Raw genomic sequence first — 17,256 nt, forward strand, 5'->3', positions numbered from 1 at the left:
CCCTAGCTCAGCAATTTCTTCCTTGTTTTAGGAAAATTTAGAGGAAAGTTTTCATCAAATTGCGGGTTTCAGCCCTAATTTGGTATAATTCTCCCCCGTTCGTTGATAGAAAATTGTACAAAATAATTGGCAAAAATTTGTAATTTAGGCAGGAATTCGCGGGTTTCACTCCTAATCCCGTCCAAATCACAAAATTTGGCTCGGAGTTCGGATGTGATGATAGAATAGAAGGAAACAACATAAAATAAGCACATAAACTTGGTCTCTTGGTTCCTAACTATAGTCTAGGTCTCTATGACAGCGATCCGGACTAGATCGTGTCTAACCTAATTCCCTATAGTTATGGCTCTGATACCAATCTGTCACACCCCAACCGATAGCGGAATCATCGGGGCGCGGCACTGAGCGAAACAGATTGTTCAGAAGTTTCCACAACAACTATCATACAATTCAGTTATATAACACGTCCCATACCGTGTCCCAAATAATAACAAGTTATCATAGAAATCAACTAAACAATATGGGAACTGTTCCGACAACTCAAATTCTTAGTTATTACAGACCGAATTAAATATTGTTTTAAGACTTCTAGACGACTAAATGTAGGTCTTACTGACTACAGGTGCCAGTACAAGATCTACAGATAATTATGACCCTGGAGCAGGTATATGGACACTGTCCTAAGGTCACAGGCTCCTAGAAGCTTATTATTGCCTCGCTTCCCTAGCACGCTAGTAGCTTAAACACCTGTCACATACGTTAAAATAAAAGTCAATACATATAATGTAAAGGTGAGTACACAAGTTTGATATAGCATATAGAGTTCGAATAGTTTACGCATAACCAAGCACGTACACAAGGGCAAACGATGCATGTAAATTATCAACATGGGACCATCGATACCAATGACTTCAAGTTGACTGTCCGAGACAGTTCGCGATACATGATTACCACCGTAATCCATGCAAGTAATTGTCCTTAGCAACCCCCGTGTGAACGGGTGCTGAGTCCAAACTATAGTACTATGTTGCTAAAGCAGGTAGATAGCACTCCACGTGTAAACATAATAAACAGCAATCATTTAGACAAGTAATACATGCAAGTAGGTTAGCGTTCAAATAGTTTGTGTTGTTTGTGAATTTGATAGATTACGTATGTAACACCCAAAAGTGCTGAAAGCAAAAAGGGATCGAGTATACTCACAGTGGTTGATCGGGGATTGAGAGGAGCACTGAGAATAGGTTAGCCTGAATAGTTCGATAACACAACGATGAGTAACGCGGAAAAGTAAACAATGTACTTGGATCGAGTAGGCCATTCGATCGGACAGCAGTTCGATCGAGTGGGTTGTTCGATTGGTTTGAAAGTCCGTTCGAACATCCATTCGATCGGCCGGCTGGCTCGATCGGCTGGTTCCTTCAAGTGGATTGTTTCTTCCTTTGATGTGAAGGATGTGTTTGTGTATGATGGTTTGTACTACCTTTCAAGTTGGCCGATCGAACAGCTGTTCGATCGGTTAGCCCAACCGATCGGTTAGCATTGCATTGTTTTCAAATATGTCACTCGATCGGTTGGCATGCTCGATCGGGTGACATTCCAATGTTTCGAAAAGTCTAAGTGTTTTTGAAGTATAGTATCTCATGATTCGAGCAGTAATGTTCAATCGAGTGGCGTAGTCGATCGAACAGTACCTCGTCAATACTACACTTTTGTGAGTTGGTGGGTCTAAGTGCTAGTCGATCGGTTAGCCTAACCGATCGGCTGGCGTAGTCGTTCGGTTGGGCTGTTCGATCGAACAGCCTAGCCGTTCGGCCAGCTTCTCGATTCGGTGAACCTATCACTTACACTTGGTTATTCCCGTTAATTGTTGATGTTTTAGAGATATTTTGACTACGAGTTGAACCACAAAAACTGAAGTCCCCACTTAGCCTACTGACTCGAGCAGGAATCACCCAAACTCGGTCAGAGACGGTTTGGAACCCAAGTTTAACGTTTAACCCGAAATCGGTATATCTCTCGGTAGAACCCGAATCTTGAACCATGTGTTTGTTTAGATTGATTTGTAAATCGGTTCAAGTCTCGTCTTCACCTTTTTGAGTGTAAAAGAGTTGAAAGATAGATGAAAACCCATCTTCCAATCCTTTTCCACCGTGAAATGTTAAGATCTTTGGAAGATTTTAGGTTATTTATGTGGAAATCAGTTAGATCTAAGTTATTCATGGTGGAATGATGCCAAAACTTAGTGTTCTTGAAGAACACATGATGACATCACCCAAGAACACCTAGATCTTGGTGATTTCATGGATGAAATTCAGATTTTGAAAGGTAGAAAGATGGAGAATCGATTAATGAACAAAAACGTACAAGGATTAGAGCGAAATACTTACTGGTTTGAGAGAAATCTGAGATTTAGTGAGAAGAAGAGGCTGGTCGGTCAGAGCTTTTCCAAAAGTGGAAAGTTTGACAAGGACAGCCCTATTTATAGGCTTCCAAAAGAGGAAAGGGTCAGCTGATCGAACAGCATCCCTGATCGAGCAGCTGCCCGATCGAACAGCCTGTTCGATCGGCTAGCCTGTTCGATCAGGTTGCCCTGTTCGATCGGCTTGCCTGGTTTTGAGTGTTTCGCGACGATTTTTGATATTTCGACTTCGATGAACGATGATTTGAGAATGATAGAATTCCTAATCAAATTACTTTTAGTCTCAACTACTATATCTAACATACGAGCATCCTTACAACCATTTCGGGTTCGATTTCCATTGAGTTTGATTCACCTTTGAGTCTTGATTGATTTGATTGATTCACCACACACTTTAACATAAAAGTAAACATGCACAAGTAACACATAAGGCACACACACACGTATAAAAGCATTAAAATTATCCACACTTGAGTTCGATGATTGATTTGATTAGCTTGATTATTGGTTGACTAGCTTTATTGCATTGTTACTTCCTATCATTCACAGTCGGTCGTTGATTCACAGTTCGATTATTGGTCGATTAGTTTGATTATACAACACTTACTCCAAATAATACGAAAATCAAAATGAAACTAAAAGGAAATTAATCTTTATTAATCTTTAATTCCAATAACAGTCAACACTTGACTTTGACTTTGACTTTTGGAAAACACGGGGTGTTACAACAACAGCTTAGACGCTATTACATGTAAGCCATGTTTTTACATTTTCATGTAACCTATCGGGCCGCAGGCCATTTGCAAATAAATAAACGAGCAATTCAATGCAATATTTTTTGTTACTACTATTACAAATGTGTGTTCCACTTTGCGGTATCCGCAAAAACAATTTGGCAAAATCTTTATTCGCGATACCCACGCAAAGTGCTAACCACACACAAATATTGTAATAAGCCTGCAAAAGGCAGAATATTAAGTGTCTATCCAGCTGGATAGACTAGTTTTTACAAAACATACACAATTTCTAAACCCTAATAAGGTAAACAATGGAATTGACGCATACTCATACGACAACGGTATGGAGTATACTCAACCCCATTCCCAATGGGTAGAGTCCGGACAAGTTTTTACTAAACTTACACAATTCCTAAACCCTAATAAGGTAAACAATGGAATTGACGCATATTCATACGACAAACGGTATGGAGTATACTCAACCCCATTCACAATGGGTAGAGTCCCGCATACACACGTTCAATCATACAAAAAGTAAAAACACTTGTACAAATTGAACAACAAACTTTATATTCAAAAAATTCAGGCACCCACGCGGTGCATAATGGATTTACATAAAGTTTCCAACATATACAAGAGGAAAACAAAAAAGGGGCACACAGGCCAGCCTAAACCCTATTTTTACCCACTGGTACCCGCGCCATCGTGGCCGCCACCAGCAGGATTCTCCTCTTCCGCATCGGCATATAGCATCCGCAACCGGTCCACATAATCCGCGGCCTCTAAACATTCGTCCAGTCTCTCTACACAAGAGAGAGACGTATCATAAAAGGAGGCAACAGCCGCATCAAGAAGCGCTTCAGTGTCCACGTCACGGAACCCGGACCGTTGGTCAGTGTAGCCGCCTTTGGACATGATGTTTATATGACCGACACAGCGACTATAACCAGCTTTGAAACCAGCATCACGAGCACGCTGCTTGATCAAATCTATGCCAGTTGCGGTTTCAGGAGCATCCATGATGGCCTGAACAATCTGCAACAAAAGAATAATAAGGTCATCATGTGGTCAACTTTTGATACAAAGTCACGAAATACTTACATGTGCAATGCCATGACTCCGCATCTACTCACGATCAGCCTCAAGTTGGTGGAACGAAGAAGTCAGAGCATCTCTGGCCTCAACGGCCACATTAGCCCGCTCTTCCGCTAAAGTCACGCGGGCTGTAAGGTCTTTAACCGCGACCTCCCGGGTCTAAACCTCAACCTTTCAAAAGCAAGAAACAGTTTACAAGACATCAGTAAACATTCTCAAAAGGCAGAAAGAAAAATAAACCCAGAAAAAACAACTTATACCTGGAGGCTCACAACAGTTTGGTTTAGTCGAGTGCGGTCAGCATTCGCCTCATCGAGGGCATTAGCAACACGAGCCCCCGCTTTCTTGACCTCTTCAAGAGCCTTCGCGGTCCGGGCCTCATCTTCCTTAGCCCTGCCTGCAACTGCCTCAGCCGCTGCCTTCTCCTTGGCCAAAGCAGCATTTGCGGCCTTCAGATTGGCCAACTCCTGGCGAGCACGAAACAGATTTTCATTCTGTTTAGCCCAAGATTCTTTCCATGTCTTGCGCTCAGCAGAAAGGGTTTCTTTCCAGCTTTTACGCTCCTCAGAAAGTAACTTGGCAAGAGTACGCACCTGTTTAAGCTCGGCAATCGCAGCCCATTCCTCAGTCTGCTTATGCTTCTCAAAAGCAGCCTTGTCTTTTTCAAGCTGCTCCGCACCTGCGCGAGCAGCCCTAACCAACTTCTCAGCCTCCGCCCGCATCCGTGCAGCTTCTTCCTCCCTCCGGCTCAACAACTTATAGTCTTCCATAATGGCATTTGCCACTATGGAACTCCCCACAAGCATGGTGGAGAGTTGGTTGATGCGAAGTTCAGGTGATGCGGCACGAGCGCGATCAACTTCAAACGGGGTGCCTAGACCACCCAAAATTTCCTTGCATGAAGAAGGATTATTGGAAATATCATCCCCCCGCAAAACAGTCCAGGGGGTCGATGATAACTCGTACTCCGCTCCGGGGTGTACGTGCGGTAATAGTACTCCAACTCCGACTCTCCAGGCTGAATTGGAGGTCCTTCATAACCCGCACCCCCGGATGCAGAACCAGAAACCTTCTCCGCAGTTGGAGATTTCTGCGGCTCAGCATCCGACTTCTGCTTCCTAGCATCCGAAAACCTCAAGTCCAACCCATCGCCATCAGTTGGGCTGATCAGGTTGTTGGAGAAATCCACAGTATCAAAAATCTGGGAAGCAGTCTTCTCCACCGACTTCTCCACCTCCACGGTGGGATCAGGAATCACCTCAACAAAAGGTGCCGCAGGCTCCTTTGGCACCCCCGCATCCACAACTGCGGTATACGAGGGAGACAAAGGAGCATCAAAGAAAGAAAATCCTGCATCTTGTGGTTCTGCAATGTAAAGAAAGCAATAACTATTAATCAACGAGTTGTGCATGCAAAACACTGAAAACAGTTATACTCACCAGCAGCAACCGCAGGTTTCTTTTGCGCCGGAGCAGCCCCTTTAAACTGCAGCTTCCGACGCTTTAATTCACCACCACCAGCAGCCTTTTGCTCTGGTTCTCTCTTCTTACCAACAACGGGGGGCACGCAGCGGTTCCACCCGCAGCCACACCATCACTAGAACACCCAAACCCTCAAGGGTATCAGATACTACCACGTAATCGGTATATCTGCGATAACAAGATCGATAGGTACCTGCGGCCTGAACCCTCAGTTTTCTCCTTACCACGACCCCGCGTGGTTTTCTTCACCTGCTTCCTCTCCACATGTCTTTGGGATGCGCTTTTCAAACTTACCCAAGTCCGCAAGGATAGCTGCATTGGAGAAATCAAGCAAACAAATTACAAGGGTGAACTTGGAAAACAAGTACAACTTAGAAAATACCTTTTTCGCCTTCTGGCACAGGTGCCTTCAACACATCACGTTTGGGTACGCGGAAGTTGCCAACAATTTCTAGATTAAAACCTTCTCGTAGGTTAACCGGAATCAACTCAACTTTGCCCTCGAAATCGGGCTCAAACATCCAACACAGACCAACCGCAGTCTCTGATACAACACATGCATATTACTACAAGGATAATGCAGCAAGGAAAACGAGAAAGAATAACAGGCTTACCACCACTCTTTTCCCGCAGAACGGCTCTTGCCTTCCTGTCCGGCCTAGAAAGCATCATCCGCAACACCCACAGCTGGTTGTTGTCTAACTTCTTGAGTTCAATAGGCCACAACCTAGAGAACCAGTCCACAGTCTTCGCGGTGGCCACAGGAATATCCTCATCAGTGACACCAATGTTGACATCCCGGAAAGTCATATTGGCGTATACCGTGCAGGCTTTAACGTAGAAGAACTTCATCTTCCAATGAGTCACACCCTTGGGAGGTGTCATCAACTTTAAACTCCCATGACGTTGAGTAAAATAAAAAAACCGGTGTTCACCGTCAACTGGTAAAACCGCCGAAAATTCTCAACAGTGATGGCCAAGCCATGGGCACGAAAGGTATACTCAAAGTTCCTGATTCGGAACATACCAAATGGACTAAGTTGGGAGATATGGAGATGGTAGTACTCCAACACCTCCGCAACAAACACCGTCACCGGCAACCAAAGGTTGCCTTCGGTGAAAAAATCTGCCCACAAGGTAATATAACCGGCCGGAGCATCGGCACCGGTGTCCCCATCTTGTGGGCCATTTGTACGGTGGTCATTAAGTTCTGAAAACCACCCCTCGACCACTTCAACACCGGTAACCCACCACCGAGAACATCACCGTCATCATCTTCGTCTTCATCAGCCGCCACTACCGGCTGTTCAGGGTTCTCACCCTCCACATTGTGTGGGTTCGATGGTTCAGCCATCAGAAATATAGAAGATGAACACTAAAAACTCAAAATAAACTCACCGGAAGTTCAGGAAATCTCTTCGGAGAAGACAAAGGAAATATTTCTCTCACCGGAAAAATTTTTGAAATTTCGAGCAAATAAGGGGAAACCACGAACGGTTTCCCCTTATATACTCATCGCAATTAATGCGGAGGGAGAAAACGAATCATCACGTTCAAAAAGGACCAATTATGCGGCAACACGTGTACATCAACAGTTCCGCTGACGGTTATCACGCGCGCGTGGCCGCCCACGCGCCTGACAAGAGAGACGTTTACACTCCTTGCTACAGTGCATTTAATGCCTCGGGCAGTGCAAATGTCTTTTCATTTCAGCACATGCCTGAAAAATCTCAACAACTTCCACCAACTCACACGTGTGGTCAGCCACGTATGCAACAAAAACCGACTACATTATCCAAATTATCAGCGGCATGCGGTTTTTTCTGGTATACCGCACCATAACCCATACCGCATGTCGTTTTTTTTACATACCCCATAAAATAGCCAAAAAATTATATCTTTCCATAGTTAAGGGGTATAAACATGTCCGCACATACCCACGAGCACACGTGGAAATGAAACACACGAGCCCTTTCAGGTGTGTCAGATACTCAGAACCAGCGTTGTTCTTTGGACTGAACCGCATCTCAGAAACATGTAAACCGCATTACCTTCATTCTCTTCAAGCTTCAAATCCCTCCTGTCCGGTTCACAACCACAGAGGGTGCATAAACAACTTCTTTAACGAGAAGAAGGAAGGGAATGTACGCGTACACACATCAGCAACCCTGACTCCTGAACCTTCAAGAGCCACATCCGAGCAACACACCCGTTTCAAGCGAATATGGGGTGACAAACCGCAGACACTCATGAGTCGCTGCGGACACAACCATAGCTTCCGCAAACGGTTGCTACGGAAGAGCCACAACTAAGTCTTCACATCGAGGAACGAAACTACTTCAAGAAAAACTCCTCGGTATTGGAGCGTGAATGAAAGTGGCTAAGGAAGAGGTGCAGACGAGATCCCCAGTACTCATACGAGATCTTGTCGAACAACAAGCGGCCGAACAGCGGTAACAAGTCTGCTTATGACTTTGTTACCCTACCTGTACGACGGATAGAATAAACAATGGTGGGCATTACCATGCCTATGACCATGTTTATTTGACCATTATCCAGATTCAGATTGTTCGACCAAACATGGCCAACAATGACGCAAGTACCCAACATTGTTCCCACGTTCGTGGCCAACAATGTCCAGCAAACGAGGTAACCGCAAAGGACGTGCGGTTACTTGAGAGCTAATCAAAAGAACATGAAAACCCCACAAAAGGGATCATCATTTCATGTCCAATTACTGCTGACGACCACACACCACCTCAGAGGTTGGTTCGAAGTTTGTGCAGGACAACTTCAACCACCATCTCAGAGGTTGGATCGAAGTTTGTGGACACTTCCAGCTCGATCTCAGAGGTTGGTTCGACACACCAACAGGTGGCACCCAACCCGGAAGACATCAGAAACGGTAGACCATACTACCGGATCAAAACTTGAGGCTGAGAATTTCGCATCAGACGAAATCTTCTCACCGGTACGGAAGAGGCTTCGCATGACTCTTCCAGATCTCCAGCTTGATTTACGAAGCGCAAAGACCATCTACATGGTCTAGAATCTCCTCCAGACTCCAAACTACCTTCTAGACACCATAGTCTAGTACTCATCCCACATGCAACTTGCATATGGCAGCAACACTAGACTGGGGGGACTTGAAGGGGTATGGTCCCAGATCTCGCGTCAGCATGACCGCGAGTGACCATTACCCTTATCAAAACCCCCACTAGCTAACAACCCACCTATGTCCATGCGGGAATGCACAGACACAAGGGTTGAATCCAAACTGCCCATTGATAGAGGAGGACTTACCTGGGATATGAGAGCGGTAGAGTGATGCGGCATAGCATCACATCTGGTGTATGAAAACGGAAGTACTCACAGCGATGCGACCTGGCACCGCGTCCAGTGAACACTTCTATCAATACAAGGAAGCTGGACAACAGCAACAGTCACCACAGGCGACGATGCGGCTGGCACCGCATCTCGCGTATTTCTTGATCACAAGCAAGGGACGCGGTAACATCAGATGTTACCGCAGGCAGCGATGCGGCTCGCACCGCATCCTACACGCCCAACAAGTGGGACTGACACCACAGTGCAAGTAGCACCAATGACAGTCATCTGTCAGGGCTACGTAAGTAACAGACTGACGTGGCGTAACCTCCACACCCGACAAGCCTGACACACCTGCAAAGGTGCAGCACGTCGTCAGTCTGTCCATCATCCTCCTCCTTCACTCCTCAGCTATAAATACCAACCCCAAATCAGGTTTGAGGTATCTCTTGACAACTCTCTCACTACTACTATCATACTTTGCTTCCCAAGCAGATTACTGATTCTCACGCCGGAGAGTGGTAATAAGGAGCACCCCCACCCCATCCTCCTTGTTACGAGTCACGGTTTGTTTCCTTGTGCAGGAGATCAACCCACCGGTGATCCAGCCAGCGATCCTCGAGAGGAAGGGATTAACCCTTCTTGACGAGATCAGTGAGTTAACCCTGCCCGGTTAACCATTGTTTCATCAGGTACCAATATTTGTTATTATGGTATTTTATCGATGTAAAACATGTGATGATTGCTATTCCATGTCTGTGTACTATACCGAACTATACCGATAGAAGGCCCACACCATAGATTAAAAAGGGAAACAAAGTTGTACATTAATAATGATATACCTACAAACGCATACTATTATAAACAAATCGTAGTATCTACTTAATTTCAAAATTTAGCTATGAATACATTTGGTTTGATGTTTCATTTGACATAACCGAACACTTGCGCACAAAAAGAAAACATGTGTCATATCCTTCATGCAGAACACCCTTTGACATGATTAATCCATGAATTGTGTAGGTATAGGATTTTGTAATCGACTCAGATGGCTTTTTGAATCGTGTAAAGGTCATTTTCATGTATTTTGTGGGTACACGAAATCAATAATCGGATAAGATACAAAGTTTTTTTGCTACCGCATCTCACTTGCTACCAAGCAATAGAAATTTGCTACTGATGTTTAGTCACTTTTTAACACACGAGACACTCCACCTTCTAACGCATGTCAAGATTTATAACGATTTCTTATTGGTCTTGAAGTTACCCAGAATAGTTTGATTACAATGAAATCACCAACAAATAAATTGTATATTAATGGAAAACGCTTAATGCGACGTGTATATTAGCTGATATGGCGAATGTATCTTCTATTTTTCATTTTTATTAACTGATCACTTTCAAAAATGATTTTACAATCTTAACAAACACCACATAGTATTAGGCATCTTCATTCTTCAGGATACCGTGCGACAAGAGGTTCCCTAATAAATTAAAAGGGAAATTATATATATATATGGAACCCATTAAGTGGAAGTTACCTTTCAAATCAATATTCACCATTGGATCTTGCTGAGATTAAATCTCAGCCCTTTAAACTCACAAAAATAACTTCTTTTAGGGCAGTTTGCGTCGGTTCCACTGCAGTTAACAAAAGGGTCTCCACGTTCATGTACCTGTGCGGTTTTCAAGAACACGTTCTCATTGCACACAGTTATTACCACTCCATATACTTCTCATTCACAATTCCTCATGCTCCTTCCAGAATACATCTTGATGTACCGTTAACAACAATCATCCCAACAACAATGGCGGCTTATAGATTGGATCGTTTAGCAATCTCGGAGATGATGTCGGCGATTCTGAGTTTCATTTTGTCCATAGATCTGCCCTAATTTCTTCATTATTCACAGGTAGCTCGAAGTTCTTCATTTAATTCATGATTTTGTGTTTGATTTTAGCTTATTTGTTAACAATTTGTGTTGATTGCAGATATGAAACGATTACGAGATGACATGTTTAGTAATCCACAAATAAAGCAACCTTTTGGCTCTTTGTGTGGAGACTGGAGAATAGTATGTTATTGTTTTTATTTTTGATTTTGTCGCGTTGTTAATTTTGATTAGTTTATTGTTTTTTTATTTGTTTTTTTTTGTTAATGTCGGTGGTTATTTTGTTTAATTGTGTGTGAATTTGAATTTTGTTGACTAATTAGAGTTGCATGCACCTATTCCAGCAGATTTGAGTATCATAAAATGGTAAGTAACTCTAATCTATTATGTATATTCAGTAGTAAATCTTTGACTCTTTTATATATGAATGTTTAATCGTGTAATTTCTTTTTTTTTTTTTTGTGTGTTGCAAATGTGTACAGATGATACACACCAATTTGACATCATCATGCCTTGGTGATATTTTTTTTAGTTTTTCTTTTGCTGTTTCTTTTTAATTTTATTTTCTACGTGATGTTTATCATGAGTGAATTGACCTGAATTCCCCATTTTCTTTTGAATTTGTAGGTATTGTTGTGATTATTGCCATACTTACTTGACGCATGATTTTGTAAGTCATCCGTTAACCATTTTTCATCTTTATCTTTAGATACTGTTAGTCGTTCTATTACTATTTGTGAAAACCTTGTATTTAATATATCTAATGTTTAGCTATTTGTGACACGGATCTAGTCTGTGTATCTAGATGGTTTAGGCAAACATGACTGCATAGGGTCTTTATGGATACAAGGTGAGCATTTTCTGTTATTGCATTAAATAAATGTCAACGCATGCAAGGTTTAACTTGTATTTATGTCTTCTGGCTTTGTATCAAGGTCTCTATAGCAATTTCCCTTATTCTTGGAGATGGGTTCTACAATTTGATAACGATAATAGTGCTCGCTATTAAGGTTTTCTTCAACACCTCCAGACAAGAAGATCTCCCTGTGATAAAGGACTTACCAGGCGAGATATTAGATATAATATTTCTATTCACATGTTATGTAAAAATGTACGTATTTTTTACACCAAACTATGCAACTTATGCAGACTCTAAGTTATCCACCTCACAACTGGAGGGTGCATGATTGTTAGCATGAAGTACAACTTCCAAATCCGACGCACCATTTGTTTTAGAAAATGGGATAGTTAGGCTAAACTTCCATTGGACTCAACAACCGGCTGGTAGAGGCGAGTGTAATAAGTTGGCTAGCTTGCAATCAACCATTTTATCTTTCATAGATGGGCTGGGGGAGGACAGGTGGGAGTGGAGCCTAAAGACGTCTTAACAGTTTTTTTGTTCAAAGTTTGCGAGACAGCATCCAACGGGTAATTTTTCAGACCTGTGCATTAATTATACGTAGAATAAGGTATCGGCTAATAAATACTGTTTATCCGGATGCCTTCCATCTGCATACATGGAACGGGAATATTGGCTTGAGATGACACGTGGCAGGAAGGGAATGGTTGAATATGGAGTAAACGTAGATGGGAGTGCGTTCTCATCTTCCTCTGATGATCATCTTGCAAACAGCAAATGGAATCTTAAGGTCTCATAGTTATCCTTCAGCAATGTGTTTGATTTCACTAACATTTATATACATCTAATAAGTGTAGTTATCATTTATTTCCTATTTTGGTTTCAGAAACTTCCCAGGTTGCCAAGATCAGAACTTCGTTTCTTCGAAAACGATATTCCAGTAATGTGATACTTATCTTTATAGAATGACTAAATTGCATTTTACCTTTACGTCCTTTAAGTTGTAACAAAGTTGCAAGCGTTGTCCTTTAATTACAGAAATACACTACACTGGATGTCCTTTTTATTACTATTTTTTATCGGGCGGTGTCCTTTAGCCCTAACCTGGTTAAATTTTTGGGTGAAGTCTGACCATGTGCCTCTCACATGAGGGTATTTTGGTCTTTTTACCTTTTTTCTTTGAACAATCTTATGGATGTCCTTTATGCTACTATTTTTATGGGAAGTGAAATGACCATTTTGCCCTCACATGAGTGGCACATGGTTACATTTAACTTAAAAAACTAACTAGGTAAGGGCAAAAGGACGAAATGTGCATAAAGTGTTAACATAAAGGACATATGGTGTAATTTCCATAGTTAAAGGACAACGCCTGCAACTTCGTTAAAACTTAAAGGACGTAAAATGCAATTTAGTCGTATAGATAATATAACAAATGTAAGATTTTTCTGCACATTTTTTAGGAGCATTAATTTTTTTCTTTTTGTCTTTTGTTTTGTAATGAATTTTTTTTCTTCATTTTCAGTCCCTCGGGATTGTATTTTTTTTTACTTTTGGCCCCTTATGTTTTGCCCCTTTTTGGTCTTTAAGTTAAAGCTTTCTCGTAATTTGAGTTTGTTTATGTTTTAGGCCAGGTTGCGGTATAGGTTCGCGTTTGTCTTTGCTTATTTTTACATCACGTGATGATACAAATTTGCATTTTTGTTTTACGATTTTTCCCGGTTTTGATCGTCGTTTCTTACTACTTGGCACGATTTTATGACCCCGCGCCCATTTTTGGTAACTTGGTTTCTGGTATAAGACTTGAACACGTCTTTTTTTTCCCAGCATAAATTATCATCACTATGGGGCACCAAAAACATGGTACGGAGTTCCCGGTAGTGCTGCTGATGAGTTTGAGAAAGCTATCCAGAATCATGTTTACACTAGAGAAATATTATCAACAAACGGGTCAGAAGGAGCCTTTGACATGCTTGCAGAAAAAACAGCTATGTTTTCTCCAAAGATCCTGTTGCAGAATCACGTTCCGGTTTACAAACTTGTGCAATTACCGGGGGAGTTCGTTGGCACGTTTCCTAGAGCGTATCATGCCGTTTTCAGTCACGGTATATGATATTATACATTCAGGAATCAATATGTTACTTTTCAAGTCAAAAGTTTGACCGACCAGCTTAACTTTGCATGCAGGCTTCAATTGTGGAGAGGCGGTGAATTTTGCAGCTCGTGATTGGTTCCCGTTTGGTGGGTCTGCTAATGAGCGATATGCATTTCTTCAAAAGAAGCCCATTATCCCTTATGAAGAAATTCTTTGCAAAGAAGCTATGCTTCTTTCCTCAAAAAATCCTAAAAAAGATTATACGTGTGACCCTGATGCAGATTTTAACCGTTTCGTCAAGGGCCCGTTTGCATCTCTTATACATAAATATGATGATGCAATATCATATCTGAAGTCGTTGGACCGATCACTTAGTATCTTGTCGAATTCGAAAGAAAGCGTTAGCTGCAGCATTTGCAAACGGGACTGTTATGTGGCACATGTTAATTGTAACTGTCGTGTTGATCCCATATGCGTTTTTCATGGTATACCTACAAGAAACTACTTTCTGTTAACCAGATTATTATGGAAGTGTTAACATGGTATTAAACTTTGGTTATACAGACAAAGAACTTTCTAATTATACTTGTGGGATGCACCGAACCCTTTCAATGAGAGGAGATCTACCCAAAATGTAAAATGTAGCAAAAAAGTTTGAAGAAGAGCAACCGGTACACTTCCAACTTTGTTTGTCGCAAAATTTATGTAGGGTATTGGTGGGTCCTGTGAGTATTCCTGTGACGGTTTCTCACGATCAACGAAAAAGATTTATGTAACTAATCTTTTTGTTATTATTGTTGTTGATATAAACACCAGGGTCACAAAGGAGGAGTGGGTGGGGTTGAATATGTTGACACAAAGATTCAACAAAGTAATGCAAGTGCAAGAGAGAGTAAGAGGACTAGAAAACAGAGAACATGTAACACTGGCAAAGTTAATGGGGGTACACATGTAAATATGACAGGGAAAAGGGGCAAATCTGGAATTTCACCAAGGATGAGGTCAGGTGATAGTAGATTGAAGGAAGTTAACAAGAAATGTAGAAAGAGGGCTTCTTAGTGCCATCTTGGTTCCATAATTTGCCACTGACAGTTATATGTAATTAGTTGTTAATTAAATTAAATTAAATTATTTTTATTATGAAGTGAATAGTGTGGTTAGGATTACATGCATGTATGATTATCCTAAAACGTTTATAAATATTTGTTGCGATGCCTGTTACCCAAAACCCGATCTAAGACTTATCTTAAAAACCCGATTTAATATATAAAAACCCGATTTAATATATCAAATATGTTACTTTTTAAGATTATAGTATATTACTATTATAGAAAAAGTATATCGTATAGTATGCTTTAACGTACGCGATGGCAAAATCACACATTATGTAACAAAAAATGAAAATCACATGTTTCAAAAAAAACTGAAAAATTGCATGTACATAAAAAGGGAAATCGCATGTTCCAAAATAACTCAAAATCGCATGTACATATATTCCGTTCTAAAGGAAGTAAACGGTTTGAGTGATTGGAAATCATCTATCATATGATGGCAAGGGGTTCTGGTTCTGATCTCTTATTTTGATTATTCTCACACTAACAAGATTTTTGTTAAAAGGTTATGAAGTAATAAAATGCTCACAAATTTTACATTTTCATGTCTATAGTTTTGTAAATGAAAAAAAAATGGTATTAAATGACAGTCTATGTCTATTGATTCTTTAAGTCGATTTATGACATTTTACTCATTTTGGAATATTTAGATGTGAAGAATTTAAAACTTAGAGGTATTTTATTATTTTATGATAAGTAATTTTTTTGTTAAAATCTATATAAAAGAAACTATATTCATTAGGTGGCATCAAAACATTAAATAAGAGGAAAGCTAAAAATACAACATTAATTGATTTTACATGTAAAGAAACTTTATATCTATACTTTATATTCCTTACTTTCATACTTGTATAACAATTTTCAGGTGGTTGTTGATGTGAAATATGAGGTTGCCTCTGACATTTCTAAGTGCCCCCTGTAGACGATGCCAAAAATACACCAAGTTTGACAAATGGGCACCATGCATCAAGTCAACAGGTCGAAAAAAGGCCACCTTTGAGGTTAAAGAGGACGATCCAAAAGCCGAAAAAGCTGAGGCAGTAATCCATGTTTGAATGTTATTACACTTTCTCCCAATGTTGCATGTCATTTACTTTTGCATTAAAATGACACAATTTCATGTTTTACCACTCTATCAGTTTTATTTTATATTGTTTTGTAGTTGTAAATTGTTTATGTTTGTTTTTCCTTTTATAAATTAAAGAATGGTGCTTTTGTTTGTAATGTTGTTTATATTAGTGTCCACTTAATGTGGGTGTTTAGGATAGCTTATTTTGAGACCCTTTTAACTTTTTGACTTTTAAAAGTTAATAAGTCATTTTTGTAGTGTTTGGAAAATGTGTTGAGAAGGATTTTTTTTGTTTGAAAAGAAGAAAAGGAGATGTAAAAGGAGAAACAATCTCAAATACCCTTAATATAGATTAGCTTTGTTTGTTAATTTGTTAGCGTAACCCGTCCAACGGACGGGTATTAAACTAGTTTTAAAAGGGTTGCAATTAGACCCTCTATGTTAAAAGGGAAATTGTGCGACAAGGGGTATCCAGGCTGGATGGTGTAGGTGGAGAGCAGCCACATGGGTATTGTGCGACAAGAGGTTCCCTGATAAATTAAAAGGGAAATTTTATAGGGTTGCAATTAGACCCTCTATGTTATACGGAACAGATTGTTGGGCCATCAAGAAAATCCATGCACGAAAGCTAGATGTGGCAGAGATGAGGATGCTAAGATGGATGTGTGGGCATACTAGGTTGGACAAGATAAGAAATGAGGTTTTTAGGGTAAGATTAGGAGTTGCTTGTATTTCAGACAAAATAAGGGAGGGAAGATTGAGATGGTTTGGGCATGTCAAGAGAAGGCAGATGACAACAGACTCGATTAGAATAGTTGAAACACTCACCGTAGATGGAAGGAGGAGTAGAGGTAGGCCGAAAATGACTTGGGAGGAGCGGATCAGGCAAGATTTGCACCTCTTAAAGGACATGGTCGATGATAGAACTTCGTGGAGACGTAGGATTAAGGTTAAGGACTTTTAGGAGGTTGGCCTGGTTTTTGGTTTAGGTTCTGTCTTATGAGTCTAGATTTTTTCGTTTTCTATGAGGTGTGATATAGCTTTCTATAAGTTGTCACTTATTCCCGTCGTCGTAGTTTTACTAACAACTACTTATTTATTTATGTGTTTATTTTTATTATTTTTCTTTTCCACATTTTTTTAGTAGTTGTGTGCTTGTATATGTTTTTC

At 40.7% G+C, this 17,256-nt stretch overlaps 1 protein-coding gene and 1 long non-coding RNA gene across 3 annotated transcripts; both read left to right on the forward strand.

The window, feature by feature from the left end:
• Positions 1-10,643: 10,643 nt before the first annotated feature.
• LOC110874808 lies at positions 10,644-12,019 on the forward strand. The gene is made up of 5 exons (XR_002556232.2): positions 10,644-10,972; positions 11,052-11,317; positions 11,434-11,621; positions 11,744-11,801; positions 11,887-12,019. It is a non-coding gene; the product is annotated as an uncharacterized LOC110874808 (long non-coding RNA).
• An 84-nt stretch (positions 12,020-12,103) lies between these two features.
• LOC110876560 (lysine-specific demethylase JMJ706) lies at positions 12,104-15,063 on the forward strand. Of its 2 annotated transcripts, XM_035977757.1 has the most exons (6): positions 12,104-12,600; positions 12,697-12,750; positions 13,638-13,915; positions 13,998-14,390; positions 14,470-14,576; positions 14,722-15,063. In XM_035977757.1, exons 1-5 carry the CDS (start codon positions 12,539-12,541, stop codon positions 14,541-14,543), a joined length of 861 nt encoding a protein of 286 aa, XP_035833650.1. In that variant the 5' UTR covers positions 12,104-12,538; the 3' UTR covers positions 14,544-14,576; positions 14,722-15,063. The 2 variants fall into 2 exon arrangements, with proteins under 2 accessions (XP_035833650.1, XP_035833651.1); XM_035977758.1 differs by lacking the exon at positions 12,697-12,750.
• The last annotated feature ends 2,193 nt before the right edge of the window (positions 15,064-17,256 follow it).

Source organism: Helianthus annuus, chromosome 9 (genome assembly GCF_002127325.2).
Source record: "Helianthus annuus cultivar XRQ/B chromosome 9, HanXRQr2.0-SUNRISE, whole genome shotgun sequence".
NCBI lineage: Eukaryota > Viridiplantae > Streptophyta > Magnoliopsida > Asterales > Asteraceae > Helianthus > Helianthus annuus.

Excerpts from the sequence above, each read along its gene's own strand:
- LOC110876560 (XM_035977757.1), top strand. The coding sequence starts at position 12,539 with ATGGGAGTGCGTTCTCATCTTCCTCTGATGATCATCTTGCAAACAGCA. Across the intron at positions 12,751-13,637 it reads TCTTCGAAAACGATATTCCA|CATAAATTATCATCACTATG; the intron begins GTAATGTGATAC and ends TTTTTTTCCCAG. Across the intron at positions 13,916-13,997 it reads TCATGCCGTTTTCAGTCACG|GCTTCAATTGTGGAGAGGCG; the intron begins GTATATGATATT and ends CTTTGCATGCAG.